The sequence below is a fragment of the Moschus berezovskii genome, chromosome 6, assembly GCF_049115385.1.
Source record: "Moschus berezovskii isolate FMDL1 chromosome 6, NW_MosBer_1.0, whole genome shotgun sequence".
Lineage (NCBI taxonomy): Eukaryota > Metazoa > Chordata > Mammalia > Artiodactyla > Moschidae > Moschus > Moschus berezovskii.
Window position 1 is genome coordinate 89,310,036 of NC_142465.1, and position 15,648 is coordinate 89,325,683.

The following is a 15,648-nucleotide window of genomic DNA, read 5'->3' on the forward strand; positions in this document are numbered from 1 at the left end:
TGTTTTAGTTACTTAAGCTTTACAATATAATTTGAAGTCAAGAAGTGTGATATCTCCAGCTTTGTCCTTGTTCAAGAATGCTTTGGCTATTTTGGGTCTTTTGTAGTTTCACATAAATTTTAGGATTGTTTTCTACAGCTTCTGCTTAAAAATGTCATTGATATTTTGATAGGGACTGCATTGATTTGGTTAGTATGAGCACTTTGACATTACTTCTTCCAATCCATGAACATGGAAGAATATTTTTTTCCATTTTCTGTGTCTTTTTAAATTTCCTTCATCAGTGTTTTATGGTTTTTGGTATATAAGTCTTTCATTTTTTGGTTAACTTAATACCTAAGTATTTTGTTCTCTCATTGCTAAGGCAAATGGGATTTTTAAAATTAATTAATTTATTTTAATTGGAGGCTTATTATTTTACAATATTGTAGTGGTTTTTGCTATACATTGCCATGAATCAGCCACGGGTGTACATGTGTCCCCCATCCTGAACCCCCCTCCCACCTTCCTCCCCATCCCATCCCTCAGGGTCATCCTAGGGCACTGGCCCTGAGGGCCCTGTCTTATGCATTGAACCTGGACTGGTGATCTATTTCCATATGGTAATATACATGTTTCAATGCTATTCTCTCAAATAATCCCATCCTCACCTTCTCTTCACTTTCATTTTTCATTTTCATGCATTGGAGAGGGAAATGGCAACCCACTCCAGTGTTCTTGCCTGGAGAATCCCAGGGATAGGGGAGCCTGGTTGGCTGCCGTCTATGGGGTTGCACAGAGTCGGACACGACTGAAGTGACTTAGCAGCAGCACCTTCTCCCACGGAGTTCAGAAGTTTGTTTTTTACATATGTATCCCTTTCACTGTCTTGCAAATAGGATCATCATTACCATTTTTCTAAATTCCATATATATGCATTAATATACTATATTGGTGTTTTTCTTTCAGACTTACTTCACTCTGTATAATAAGCTCCAGTTTCATCCACCTCATTAGAACTGATTCAAATGCATTCTTTTTAATAGCTGAGTAATAGTCCATTGTGTCCATATTATCCATTCATCTGCCAATGGACATCTAGGTTGCTTCCATGTCCTAGCTATTGCAAACAGTGCTGCGATGAACACTGGGGTACACATGTCTCTTTCAATTCTAGTTTCCTCGGTGTGTATGCCCAGGAGTGTGATTGCTTGGTTGTATGGCAGTTCTATTTCCAGTTTTTTAAGGAATCTCCACACTGTTCTCCATAGTGGCTGTACTAGTTTGCATTCCCACCAAGTATAAGAGCGTTCCCTTTTCTCCTCACCCTCTTCAGCATTTATTGTTTGTAGACAGTTTTTGATAGCAGCCATTCTGACTGGTGTGAGATGGTACCTCATTGTGGTTTTGATTTGCATTTCTCTGATAATGAGTGATGTTGAGCATCTTTTCAAGTGTTTGTTAGCCATCTGTATGTCTTTTTTGGAGAAATTTCTGTTTAGTTCTTTGGCCCAAGTAAATGGGATTGTTTTCTTAATTTCCCTTTTGGTTAGTTAGTGTCCAGAATCATCACTAATTTTTGTATCCTACAAATTTAATGAATTTGTTTTGTGATGTTCTTAGGGTTTTTTACTTATAAAATCATGTCATCTGAAAACAGAGATGATTTACTTTTTCCTTTCTGATTTGACACCTTTTATTTCCTTTTCTTGCCTGAATGCTTTGGGTAGGATTCCCAGTGCTATCTTGAATAGCAGTGATGAGAATGGGTGTCCTTGCCTTGTTCTGGATCTTAAAGGAAGTTTTATCTCATTGATTGTGTTAGCTGAGGTGTTTTCAAATATGGGCTTTATTATGCTGAAGTATGTTTTTTCTTTACCTATTTTTTGAGTTGTTATAGTGAAAAGATGTTGAATTTTGTCAAAAATTTTTTTCTGCATCTGATGTAAAAGTGTGATCATGTGGTCTTTGTCTTTCCTTTTGTTAATGGCAGCTATAAACATAGGTGTCAATCTTCTCAGATAATGTTAGATATATGCATATTGGAGGAACTGAAATGCTAAAGATAATTTTAGTAAACTTTAGCAAACCCTAAAGGCAGATAAGTAGCATGGAGCTATCAAGTAGAACCCTACAAGTAGAGAAATTAGAGCTTAAATAATGAAAAATTATCATTTAAAAAATAAGTGATATGTCTTTTCAATATCTATAAATCAAGACCATGCAAAGGCTACTGACAGAATGCTTAGTATATCACTCTACACTTAGCCCATCTCACTCAACTTATAAGCAGAGGTTTCAAGTGAAATGTTTAGAGGTTTCAAGTCATTTTCCTACTAAGGAAATAATGGGAGGGCTTACAGGGAAGAAAAAAGATAACTATAAAAGGCTGTGTGATAGCAGATTAACAGGCCTGGCTCTGTGAATTTCCTTGTATTGTGTGAAGTATTTTTCTGTAACTTTTGGCATTATATCAAAAGGAAGGCAACAGAAATTACTAGCCCTGATATGGACAATAGTATTTTTTCTTTCAGACAAGCTAATCTATTCTACTTATATACATAAAATAAAAATTTAGCATCGCTGAATAAACATTTCACTTGAATAATAGAATGTTTTTGAAAAGCAACTATACATATCCAAATACATACAGATACCAATGGGATAACTGAGATATCCTAGGGTCTTATCTGTTTAAAAGAAAAACTCAACCTACTGCTCATCGTCCCAGGCAAGTATGCAAAACAAAAAATGAATTCTGTCAAGAAATGAAAACATCCCACAGAGAATTCAATAGCCCTAGAATGAGGATGACATTGAGAAATTCAAGGGCTATCAAAGAACCGTAAAAATGTTATATATACAACTTAGTAAGAACCATAATGCTAATGTAAAAGGAAAGAACTGGTATATAAATGGCTCACAAATGAAACTCTACAAAATAGACCTCCTTGTACAATGTAGTATGGGTATAAAATGAGACTGCTGAAAGCAGTTTGTTAGTGTAGATTAAGATTTCAAAGATCTTAATTTATTCTCACATAAATCATCCTTTATTCTCACAAGCCCTCTTCTAGGAGATGGAACTCAGAGTGATAGCCTGACATTTGGAGCCACTTTTCTCCTCAAAACAGTTGTTGGTTTGAAGGCAGCAGCTAAGAGGCTGAGAATTTAATCAGAGATTTTGGCAGTCTCACAAGACTGGATGAATAAAAACTGAATTTCAGGGCCTGTCAAGAAGGAGGGTCATCCCACATTTTCAGTTATAACTTCAAAAGTATATCCAATAGTAATACTATTTTCAAAATAAATGGCTGACCACCTGAAGAAGTGCAGTTCCAATATTGTAGAAAAGCGGGAAGAAGCGATCCCACTGCCACGTTGTGTGTGTGACACGAGAACTCACTAAAGAAGGACGTTCACTTCACTCAGTGAAACCTGTACTTAAAATTCTAATTCCACCTGCACATACATGCAAGCACATGGTATAAATTCTTTGTAATATGTGACACTTTATTAATGTATTAAAGATTACAACTAGCTAATTTATTGTCACTGTATATAATGTTTTGAAGTGACATATATATTTTTATAAAGTACTGTTTGGTTGGGGAAAAGTTGCCTTAATGTTTTGAATGTATGAATTTTTTGGAACATACTGAACAGAATGATTTAACTTTTAGCTACATTATTTTCAGATTTAGTATTTTTAATGGTGGCATGTTTTGGTTCTTAAATTTTTTGCTTCTTAAACTAATAAGACCCTGGCCAAACAATATACTCCTCATTTCTGTGCGTTACAACCCATGCATTCAAAAAGTAAAACTTTGATTCTAATTTTTATATCATAGACTCTTCAGATAAAACATTCAATTGCTGAAGCACTGCATAAGAACATTATAAAGTTTTTATTTTCTAATGTTCCTCTTACATAATTGCTGATATGTAGATGATCTCTAATATATACATAATATTTAAATTATGAGTAATGTTGATAATGCCATTTATCATGTTTTAAAAATAGTGCACAAAAATGTTGTCACCTTATGTATTTACAACTTTCATACAGAGAGTGACCATATTCAGCCTTTTTGGTTAAATGCCACATCCAAAGACTCATGGCAGTATGTTACAGATTAAAATAAAATAATAATTAAAAAACCCCACCCTGTTAATTTAGTTTAATTTGAAACTGTATATAGTATTATATATTTTCTGGGAATTTGATATTTGGAGAGAAGAAAATATAACTGACCCTTCATATGGAAAATATTTGAAAAAAAATTCCTTGAAATCCCAAAAATCAAAACTTGAATTTGCCACTCATCTTCAACTATTTATATAGCACTTACGTTATATTTGGACTTCTCTGGTGATTTAGTAAAGAATCTGCCTGCGATGAGGGAGACACAGGTTGGATCCCTGGTTGAGGAAGATCCCCTGGAGAAGAAAATAGCAATCGCCCCAGAATTCTTGCCTGGAGAATTCCGTGGACAGAGGAACCTGGCAGGCTCCAATCCATGGGGTCGCAAAGAGTTGGACTGAGAGACTAACACTACTGCTAATTTGGGCCAAAGCTTAGTGTCAAATTATTTCACACCCTGATTGCATTAAAATGATTTCCCCTCAATGTTGATGGCTGCCAGAAGCTAAAGTAAATCCTCTGTGGACTGAGAAAACATTATACATAGCTTTATATTACCTCTGCAAAGTTGAATATATTATACTGATACTAGACACTAAGTCAAACATAACAAGATATACAAGCAGTAAAACTTGACCCAAAGCTAAGATTAAAAATGAACACAAAAAACAGGCCTAGGTGATCCAGATATTATGGTTATCTGATAGGGATTTTTAAATAACATTGACTAAAATAGTCAAGAAATTAAGTGGCAAGATAAACATTTTTAGCATAGAATTGGAAACTAAAATTAAAGAATCAATAGGAAATTCTAGAAATAAAATAAATCTGATAACAGAAATTACTATTTCAAAAGTATAGGGTTTAACAATATATTTTATGCACCAGAAGAAAGAATTATTGAACTGGCACATTCTCAGAAAAAAAACATCCAGACTGAATTATAGAGAACAAAAAGATTAGGGAGAAAAAACAGAAAAAATAAAACCAAGCATAAGGACAAACTAGGCCAACATTTTAAAAAATCTAAATTCTTGCAATTGAAGTCATTAAAGAGAAGAGAGATTGAGGTAGAACAGTACTGGTGGAAGTACAGCAGAGAATTTGCCCTAAAATGAAAAACATCAATCCACAGATATAAGCAACACTACCTACTCCTAGCAAGAGAAAAGATGGCGGGGGCGGGAGGGAGTGGGGGGTGGAAAAACCCTAGGTATATCGTAGAAAAACTTCTCAAACAGAAGAAGTAACAAAAATCTTAGAGAGTCAGAGGAAAAGGACACTTATCTTCAAAGGAATAACAAAAAAGTTGATTGTTGATTTATCAACAGAAAAATACAAAACAGAAGACACTGAAATAAATCTCTAGTGAGGGTTTTGGGACCAAACCTGTAAGCACTAGCACAGTGATTCTAAAATTCGTAAGCGTATGTTAGTTTTCTTTTGCTGTCATAACAAATTATTACCCACATAGCAACTTAACGTGGGTTCAGTTCAGTTCAGTTCAGTTCAGTCGCTCAGTCGTGTCCGACTCTTTGTGACCCCATGAATCACAGCATGCCAGGCCTCCCTGTCCATCACCAACTCCCAGAGTTCACTCAAACTCATGTCCATCCAGTCGGTGATGCCATCCAGCCATCTCATTCTCTGTTGTCCCCTTCTCCTCCCGCCCCCAATCCCTCCCAGCATCAGAGTCTTTTCCAGTGAGTCAACTCGTTGCATGAGGTAGCCAAAGTATTGGAGTTTCAGCTTTAGCATAAGTCCTTCCAATGAACACCCAGGATTGATCTCCTTTAAAATGGACTGGTTGGATCTCCTTGCAGTCATAGCACCCACTTATTACCACACAGTTCTTCTTCTGAAAATGTGTGTATATTTAAATGCTATGCTATAAATCGATCATAAAAATATAAAACATTTCTATTGAAATGGACAAAATTTTATGAAAAGACAATTTTCAGAAGAAGAAAACTGAGTAGCCAATAAGTAGCTCATTCAACTGAATTCAATTGATTTCCATCAGGGGAAATCAATTTAAAATAATAGTGAGATATTTTGTGCCCATGGTACTGAAAGAATTAAGAAATCTGAAAATTTCAAGTGTTGGGGAACAAGAAAAGGGAATAGCACATGCATAGGCAATGGGTAAGCATGCAATGACATAAATTATTACAAGTCTTCTGAGAAATTCTTGGGGTTACAGTTTAAGCGAAATAGGAAATAGGGAAAAAAGAAATTAAAGAGGCTGATAGATTACTTAAAGCCTTATTTCCAGGCTGTAACACTGGTCTTTTCCCTAGAAAGAAATGGTCAGACTTTGAAGGATTTATTCTTGTACAAAGATTGCTCTGGAAGCAAAATGTTGAATGGTTAGGAGGGATGGGAGCAAGACTGGAGAAACCAGTTAGGACGTCATCACAATGTGACACAGAAGTGATGAGAACCTAATGAAGACAGCAGCAGTGAGGATGGAAAAAAGGATATATAGAGAGAAGATACTAAAGAATAATACTAACGGAATGTTGTCACAGATAAGGCAAGAAGGATGAGAGACCAGGAGAGTAATAGGAGCTTCAGGCATGGCCAGTGGGATGAATAATGATGAAACTCACTGGAGTAGGGTTCCTACTTTTCTAAAATGATGAGTTCAGTCTGGAGCATGTTGATTTAGAGGTTCCTTTGGCGTCTTCTCTTCTTTGGGGTCAGTTGTTTCTATGGATCTGAAGCTCAGCAGAAAGAAGATTTAGATTTAGCAGTCATCAGTGTATTAATGTTACTGAAAGCCCTGTTTATGGGTGACATCTCTTGTATAGAGTGTGATGGAATAAGAGGATCAGAACCCCAAGGATTCACATCTGAGAGATGGGTGAAGGAAGAGAAATCTGAAAAAAAGACTAAAAAGGAACAACCAGACTGGTAGAAGGAAAACAGTGACCTTGGGGAAACACGGCGAATAGAGACTACCTGGCGGAGGCAAACACCACAGAAACGTTAAGACAGAGATTGAGTTGGTGGGAATGTAAATTTAACCACCGTGGGAAACAGCGTGGAATTCCCTCAAAAAATTAAAAACAGAACTATCATATACTCCCGCAGTTCCCCTTTTGTATATTTTTCCTAAGAAAGCAAAACCTCTAATTCAAGAAGGTATATGCACCACCATGTTCATTGTAGCATTGTTTACAATAGCCAGGATACTAGAAACAAGTGTCCGTCAATGGATGAGTAAATAAATGAGTAAATAAAATGAATCAGTAGTAAATAAAATAAAATGAATGAATAAATAAAATGTGGTATAAATATAAAATGCAATATTATTCAGCTATTAAAAAATTAAATTTTTGCCATTTGCAACAACATGGATGGGTCTTGTGGGCATTGCTGCTGCTGCTGCTGCTGCTAAGTTACTTCAGTCGTGTCCAACTCTGTGTGACCCCATAGACGGCAGCCCACCAGGCTCTCTCGTCCCTGGGATTCTCCAGGCAAGAACACTAGAGTGGGTTGCCATTTCCTTCTCCAATGTGTGAAAGTGGAAAGTGAAAAGTGAAAGTGAAGTCGCTCAGTCGTGTCCGACCCTTAGCGACCCCACGGACTGCAGCCTACCAGGCTCCTCCACCCATGGGATTTTCTAGGCAAGAGTACTGGAATGGCTTGCCACGGCCTTCTCCGCTTGTGGGCATTATACTAAGTAAAATAAGCCAGAGAAAGACAAATACCATATGACTTCATTTACCAATGAAACCTAAAAAAACAAAAGAACTCAGAGATACAGAGAACAGATTGGTTGCCAAAAGCAGGGGTAGAGGGGGTGGCAAAATGGGAAAAGGAGGGCCACAAATTTCCATTTATAAAACAAATAAGTCATGGGAATATAATGTACAGCATGGTGACCATAGGCAATATTCAGTAACACTGCATTGTATCGAAAGTTTTTAAGAGAGTAGATCTTAAAGTTTTCATCACAAGAAAAAAAAAGAATTGTAGCTATATATGGTGATCCGTGTTAACTAGACTTATCATGATCATTTTGTCTTATGTACAAATGTTGAATCATTATGTTGTATACCCAAAACTAATATAATGTTATATGTCAATTATACCTCAATTTTAAAAAAGACAAAGACTGAAAAGTTACCACTCAGTTCGCCAACTGAGAAGGCACTGATCATCTTGTTCTAAGGCAGAAATACACTGTTGTGGGTTGAGGAAGTGAATAAGAGATGAATTTGTGACGGCGTATCTCCTAAAGCTGGGTTGTGATGGCAGTGTGAAGTGGAAGAGGATTGTGAGGATTGTGTTTTTCTGCGTTGAATGGTGTAGCACTTGGCAGATATGTACATATTTGAGGGGAGAGAGGCCGTTTGAGGGAGAAGTTAGTGTCAAAAGAAGAGAAGGAACGGGACTGAAACACCAAAGCAGCTGGAGGAGGCGGTAAGTCGTTTCACTTCCAATGGAGAAGGGTTCCTCCTGCACTGAAAAGAGGTGGCTGGGACCAAGAGGTCCCTGTGAGCAGGACTGAACCTGTTTCTAAGGGGAAAGCGGGAAAACACACTTCTCTCTGATGGCCCTATTTTCTTAGATCATCTTCTGACAGTAAAGCTGGAGACATGAGGCGGGGATTTGAACGTTTTTGAAGGAATGACAGAATGTGATGGCTCAGTTCATGGTCACAATGTGCTGCCAATGAGTAAGGAGCCAGGTGTGGTTGGAGACCACTGATTCATTTGGTGTCAGCAATCCGTGCTGTGTGTGTATTCTAACAGTGCTCAACCACCACGTTGTATGCAAGATTTGAAAATTTTGAATGATTTGACCAAATCTCGTTGAGAATTTACTAGCTGTAAAAGAAGAACAAGCACTAACATTTATTGAATGACCTTGGACATGGTAATTGATGTCTCTAAACCTCAGTTTGCTTATCTATGTGAGTGCATGCTAAGTTGCTTCAGTGTCCGACTCTTTTCAACCCTATGGACTGTAGCCCGCCAGGCTCCCCTGTCCGTGGGATTCTCCAGGCAAGTATACTGGAGTGGGTTGCCATTTCCTCCCCCAGAGAATCTTCCCAACCAAGGGACTGAACCCATGTCTCTTATATGTCTCCTGCATTGGCAGGCAGGTTCTTTACCCCTAGTGCTGCCTGGGAAGTCCCTTCCTTATCCATAAAGTGGGATTAAAAAATAGCACTCTCTCACTGGGTTGTTGTGAGAATTAAATGAGATGATGCAGTATTTCTCAAATTTTTGACAGTCACCTTCAATAAGAAATATGTAGCCTTTTTGTGACAATTAAATAAGTACTTGTCCACAATACCGTCACCAAAATACTTGGAGACTTACATGTTTCCAAAGTCAGAATTTGGAGGATTTTAAGAAAGTAATATAGCAACTAGAACACATATGACATAAACCCCCCAAGAAGGCTGAGAGAAGTATCCAAAATGAAGCAGTAATCTTTCCACAGTCAAACTGATGAGTAGTCACACAAACCATGAATGAAGACTGTAACTAACCTTACCTCAGTTTCAGGTCAGATTGTGCCATTAAAGGAATTCAGTCAAATTTTGTTTTAATTTTTTTTTTGGTGTTTTATTATTTTTTTAAGAAAGCTTTTGGTTTTTCAGATAGTTTTGGATTTTGGAATTATGGAAATAAAATTATAGCCATACAGAAATATAATATTTTAAAAGTCCCTGGCATGTCATAAGTATGGTTCATATTATTGGTTCCATTTTAAAAATGATGACCCTAACCCACCAAAGGAACTTCATGATGTACTAATAGGCTGTGGCCCACACTTCGAAAAATGCTTATATATAAATGGTTAGGCTGGTCCCTGGTACATGCTAAGATCTCAACACATATTAGAAAAAATACCGTCTTATATTTATATATTGTTTTAAGTTTGCAGAATTCTTTTAGGCACATAGTTGTTATTCAAGTTCACAGTAACTTTATCAGAAATAAACTAGTTTAACTTTCCTCTTGACCTAACTGAGAGTTTTATGTCTCAGTGGTTTTGTGACGAACAGTAAGAAATTTAAATAATAATAATTACACCTTCCGAGTCTGAGTGAACTCCGGGAGTTGGTGATGGACAGGGAGGCCTGGCGTGCTGTGATTCATGGGGTTGCAAAGAGTCGGACACGACTGAGCGACTGAACTGAACTGAACTGACGGCATCTTTGGACATCCTGGGTAGCGCTAGTGGTAAAGAACCTATCTGCCAGTGAAGGAGACTTAATGAGATTCAGGTTCAATCCCTGGGTAGGGAAGATCACCTGGAGGAGGACATGGCAACCCACTCAGTATTCTTGCCTGGAGAATTCCATGGACAGAGAAGCCTGGCAGGCTACAGTCCATCGCGTCACACAGTCAGGCATGACTGAAGCAACTTAGCATGGCATGGCATGGCATCTTTAGGGCTTCCCTGGTGGTCCAGTGGCTAAGAATCTGCCTTGCAATGCAGGGGACACAGGTTCGACCCTGGGTCAGGAAGATCCTTTGGAGAAAGAAATAACAACCCACTCTAGTATTCTTGCCTAAAAAAATCCCATGGACAAAGATGGTGGGACAGAAGAATCCCATGGACTACATCCATCCATGTCCAGAAAGAGTTGGACACAACTGAGCAGCTAAATACCAACAATGGTGTCTTTACCTTGATACCTGAAGCATTTTTTAAAGTTTTCTTTAAGTATTTTATGTAAAAATAATTCTTTCCACAGATAAACATGCAGAACTAAGAAATCACACCATTTGCTTAGGACACAAAATACACTATTTCTGCATGGAATTTGTCCAACAGAATACACTGCTCAGCAACAACTTCCAAAGCATATTTATTTTTCTTTTCTTAAAGTGAGCTAAAGACCTGCTCCTCTGAATGCAATTTATAATCTTTGCATTTTATTTGCTAGTGCTATTGGAGACATTAAAATAGCTGAGGTGAATGTCAAGGGTTTATTCGTGAAGCTCATTAACTCTTCCCCCGACAAAGAGCTGGAAATTGGAAATCATACTCTCCAACAAAACGTGAACGGACAAACAGTCTCTCTCTACCGATTCCTTCCCAGGATCATAATGCAGGCCAATTCCACAGTAACAGTGAGTATAAGATATAAATACTACGAACTAGAATTGTACAGGAAAAGCTTCATTTCCTCAGTCAGACTGTGGCTTAGCACTGGTGGTTTCTTTGATCTCTCTGTTAACGGTGACTTCTGGGTTGTTGTTAGTTAATTGTGCCACTTTGTCCATCTCTGAAAATAAATTCTCATAATTAAATTTCTGTAGTTTTCTTCAATTTGGCATACAATGCTTTGTGTGTTTATGCTTTAATTATCAAAATGAAATCTCTAAGTTCTTAAAACTAAGCAGCACAGTCTTTAAAAGAAAGGAAAGAGAAGTTTTGCTTAGATGATGCTAAAGAATGCCTCCCTCTTTCTCAGGCATCCCTCTAAACTACAGACACTAGCTTTGAAGTTATACAACTTGACATTACAGATTATTGTTGCTGTTCAGTCATTAAGTTGTGTCTGACTGTTTGTGACACCATGGACTGCAGCACATCAGCCTTCCCTGTCCCTCACCATTTCCCGGAGTTCGCCCAAGTTTGTGTCCATTGAATCAGTGATGCTATCCAACCATCTCATTCTCTGTCATCCCCTTCTCCTTTTGCCTTCAATCTTCCCCCAGCATCAGGGTCTTTTTCAATGAGTCAGCTCTTCGCATCAGGTGGCCAAAGTATTGGAAATTCAGCTTCAGCATCAGTCTTTCCAACAAGTATTCAGGGTTGATTTCCCTTAGGATTGACTGGTTTGGATGTCAGTATATTTTAAAGACCTCTGGGACTTCCCTGCAGGTCTAGTAGTTAAGACTTCACCTTCCGATGCAGCGGGTGCAGGTTCAATCCCTCATCGGGAAGCTAAGATCACACATACCTTGAAGCCAAAAAGCCAAAACATGAAACAGAAGCAACATTATGCCAAATTCAATAAAGATTTTTTTAATCTTAAAAAAAAACCTCACCTGTTTAAAAGATGTGTTGCAATAGCTCTTACAGTTATAAAACTACATTGAACTCCACTGGCAATTGTCATTAACAAAATCTTTTCTTACAGGTCTGGACAGCAGCATCTGAAGTGAAGCATCAGTCACCATCTGATTTTCTTTGGAAGGAACAAGACAGGTTTTACACAGGCCCAAACTGTACAACAATCCTGTGCAAACCTAATGGTGAAGTCAGTGTCCAGTCCTTGATGATGGTTTTTAATAGAACGGATAACTCTGCTTGTGTCCTCCTTTCCCCTCTTAGCTCGCTCAATGAGTTTTTCATCTTTAAAAGCTTGGAAAGAACCATCACTAACTGTCATAACATGTCAGGCAAATCAGTAGCAGCCTCTCTTCGTGCCAAAGAGGTGCTTATAGTTTGGCAAAGATAATTTTAATATCCTGTATTTCTAGAAGTGACTTCAAGTTTCAGAATCAAGCATGCATTTTATTTATGGCATTTGGCCTTCTCCTGAAGAGAAGGATGAGAAAGGAAGAAACCACATGTGGGCTTTTTTCTATTAGTTTCTTCATTTCTCAATTGCTTGTTGAGATTCTTCTGTATTCCCAGGGCTGTGATAAGTGTGATAAATGTTGGGAATATAACACAGGTCAAGATTCCTACTCTCAGTGGACTATAGACTCTAACTTGTAGTGACTATATACTTTATTCGGGCTTCCCAGGTGGTGCTAGTGGTAAACAATCTGCCTGACAATGCAGGAGACTCAAGAGAGGCTAATACGATCCCTGGGTGGAGAAGATCTACTGGAGGAGGAAGTGGCAACCCACTCCCAGTATTCTTGCTTGGAAAATCCCATGGACACAGGAGCCTGGTGGGCTACAGTCCACTGGGTAGCAAGGAGTTGGTCATGACTGAGGGACTAAGCGCACACACATTATACTTTATTCACTGTAAAAATTAAGTCTACTAGAAATAACTATGATTCAAGAGGGAGGGGATATATGTATACCTATGGCTGATTCAAGTTGAGGTTTGACAGAAAGCAAAATTCTGTAAAGCAATTATCCTTCAATTAAAAAATAAATTAAAAAAGAAATAACTCTATATAACTCATTACCAATATTCTACAATTTTATACTTTCACTCTGCCTTTTTTGGTATAATATTAGCCTATATACCCCAAAACATGCCAGTAAAGTGTAAAGGTATCCTTTTTTACAACAAAAAATTTACTCCTTTCTCAAAGCCATTCTTTAGATTTTTTTAATCTCTGCCTTTTCTTACCGCAAGCCTAAGTTACTATGTCCTATAATTACTAATTCACACAACATATTGATCAAAATCTATTTCTGAGTTTCTTTCTTGCTGCATTATACCTGACTATCCCTCAGAGTACATTTGCTAATTAACTAAGAGTCATTTAATGTCTTTCTGTGAGAACACACAGTTAGCATTAGATGGAGTGAACACGCTTTAGATGTAATTTGCAGGCTTTACTCACTTGTCTCATATTTCTATGGGCACAAACAATTCTGTAATACTGCCAGTAGTTGTGACTGATGGGGAAAATAAAGTTATGTAATCTAAGTTATTTACTCAGCCTCATAAGAAATCTGGAGAAGGCAATGGCAACCCACTCCAGTACTCTTGCCTGGAAAATCCCATGGACAGAGGAGTCTAGTAGGCTGCAGTCCATGGGGTCGCTTAGAGTCGGACACGACTGAGCGACTTCACTTTCACTTTTCACTTTCATGCATTGGAGAAGGAAATTGTAACCCACTCCAGTGTTCTTGCCTGGAGAATCCCAGGGACTGGGGAGCCTGGTGGGCTGCCATCTCTGGGGTCGCACAGAGTCAGACACGACTGAAGTGACTTAGCAGCAGCAGCAGCATAAGAAATCATTAGCAGAACTCAGGATTAAGGCATTATTGTTTCAGACCTTTCACCACATTTATCCACCCATTTAGCCATTATGCAAACACTTAGGGCTTCCCTGGTAGCTCAAGATGGTAGAGAATCTGCCTGCAATGCAGGAGACTTGGGTTTGATCCCTGGGTTGGGAAGATCCCCTGGAGGAGGACATAGCAACCCACTCCAGTATTCTTGCCTGGAGAATTCCATGGAGAGAGAAGCCTGGCGTGTTACAGTCCATGGGGTCACAAAGAGTCAGACACTGTGTGTGTACAGTGTCCCAGGCACTGGGTGTTGAACCAGACAGACAAGGTCCCTGAGCTCCTGGAAGGCACATTTTAGTGAACTGTCCCTCTTTGCCACTGAATTAAAGTTGGCATTTTGAGTTTCCCTTTTACTGATTGGTTTGATCTACTTGGCACATATAGGTTCAGACCGTTTCTTCAGGGTGATGTAAACACAAATAATTTTGTCTGTTAGTATAAGAGTGAAACTGGTTGATTCATACAGGAAATGTTTACATATATTTATTATCTGCCAAACTTTGTGCGAGAAGCTGGGAAAAAAACGTAATTGTTGCATGATTCTTGTCCTCAGAAAGCTCATGAGTCTGGTAGTAAAAATTGATATGTAACAATAAATAATTGCATTACTGTGAAACAATGCTTTAGTAGAAGCTGGTGCATACAGTGTGGCAACTCACATTAGACATTCAACCCTGTAAAGGAGAGGATCTAGAAAAACATCAGAGAGCATAATGCACCTGAGTCTGCAGATGACAGAAGTTCACCCAGTTGACTTGAATCATAGTGTATTGCCCCTTTCCTCCTCCCTAACTCACACCTCCCTGTGGCTTCTCTTATTTTCCAAACTCCTCCCTCAAGCCACGAGGCCTTTGCACATGCTTTTGCCTCTCCACAGACTCTTTCTCTCTTCCTCTGCTTACCTATTAATTCCTACTCACCTTTCAGACTTCAGCTCAAGCCACTTTTTTAAGGTCACATCCTTTTGGAATTTCCATCCCATGGTAAAGCAATCAGCATTGTTTAATTCAAATAGAAAATATTTCCATTAAATACACCGAGGTGTGACTTTGTCAATCTAAAAACCCTAATACAAGCACAAAATTCTCCCCTTCTTTTAAATAACAATTAATTCCTGTTCTCACCTCAGTGATACTGGAGCTCACTATCTGAAAAATTTGCCAGACAAATTTTCCTTGAAATGATAGGTTGCTACATTCCCATAGACATGCTGAAAAACAGATTCAAGCTTTCTTTGCGATCCTGGAATTGCTTTCTGTTGATATAACTTGTGTGTTGAAAATAATTCGTATCTGTGGGAGAAGTTACAGAACTTGAAATCTGACTAAAACAATAGTAGACAATGACATAGATTAGAATAGGTCCTGAGTCTAGACTTGAAAAATACTTAAAAAAAAAAAGTGTGGCAAAGAAAAGTTATATCATTTTTCAGTCACTAAGTTGTGTCTAACTCTAAAAATAGAAACCTAAAATAAAGTATGACAGACTACTTTTTGGTTCATCACTAACTTGGCAATGGTTAATATTCAATCAGCTACAAACCATATGGTGTAATATAA

General features: G+C 38.1%; 1 protein-coding gene across 1 annotated transcript in view; it reads left to right on the forward strand.

The window, feature by feature from the left end:
• The window catches only part of LMNTD1 (lamin tail domain containing 1), a 112,635-nt gene that overhangs the window by 62,010 nt on the left and 34,977 nt on the right, over positions 1-15,648 (forward strand). The window contains exons 6-7 of the mRNA XM_088837034.1: positions 11,040-11,226; positions 12,243-12,362. Of these exons, the coding sequence (XP_088693160.1) occupies positions 11,040-11,226; positions 12,243-12,362 (307 nt within the window). The remainder of the gene's footprint in view (positions 1-11,039; positions 11,227-12,242; positions 12,363-15,648) is intronic.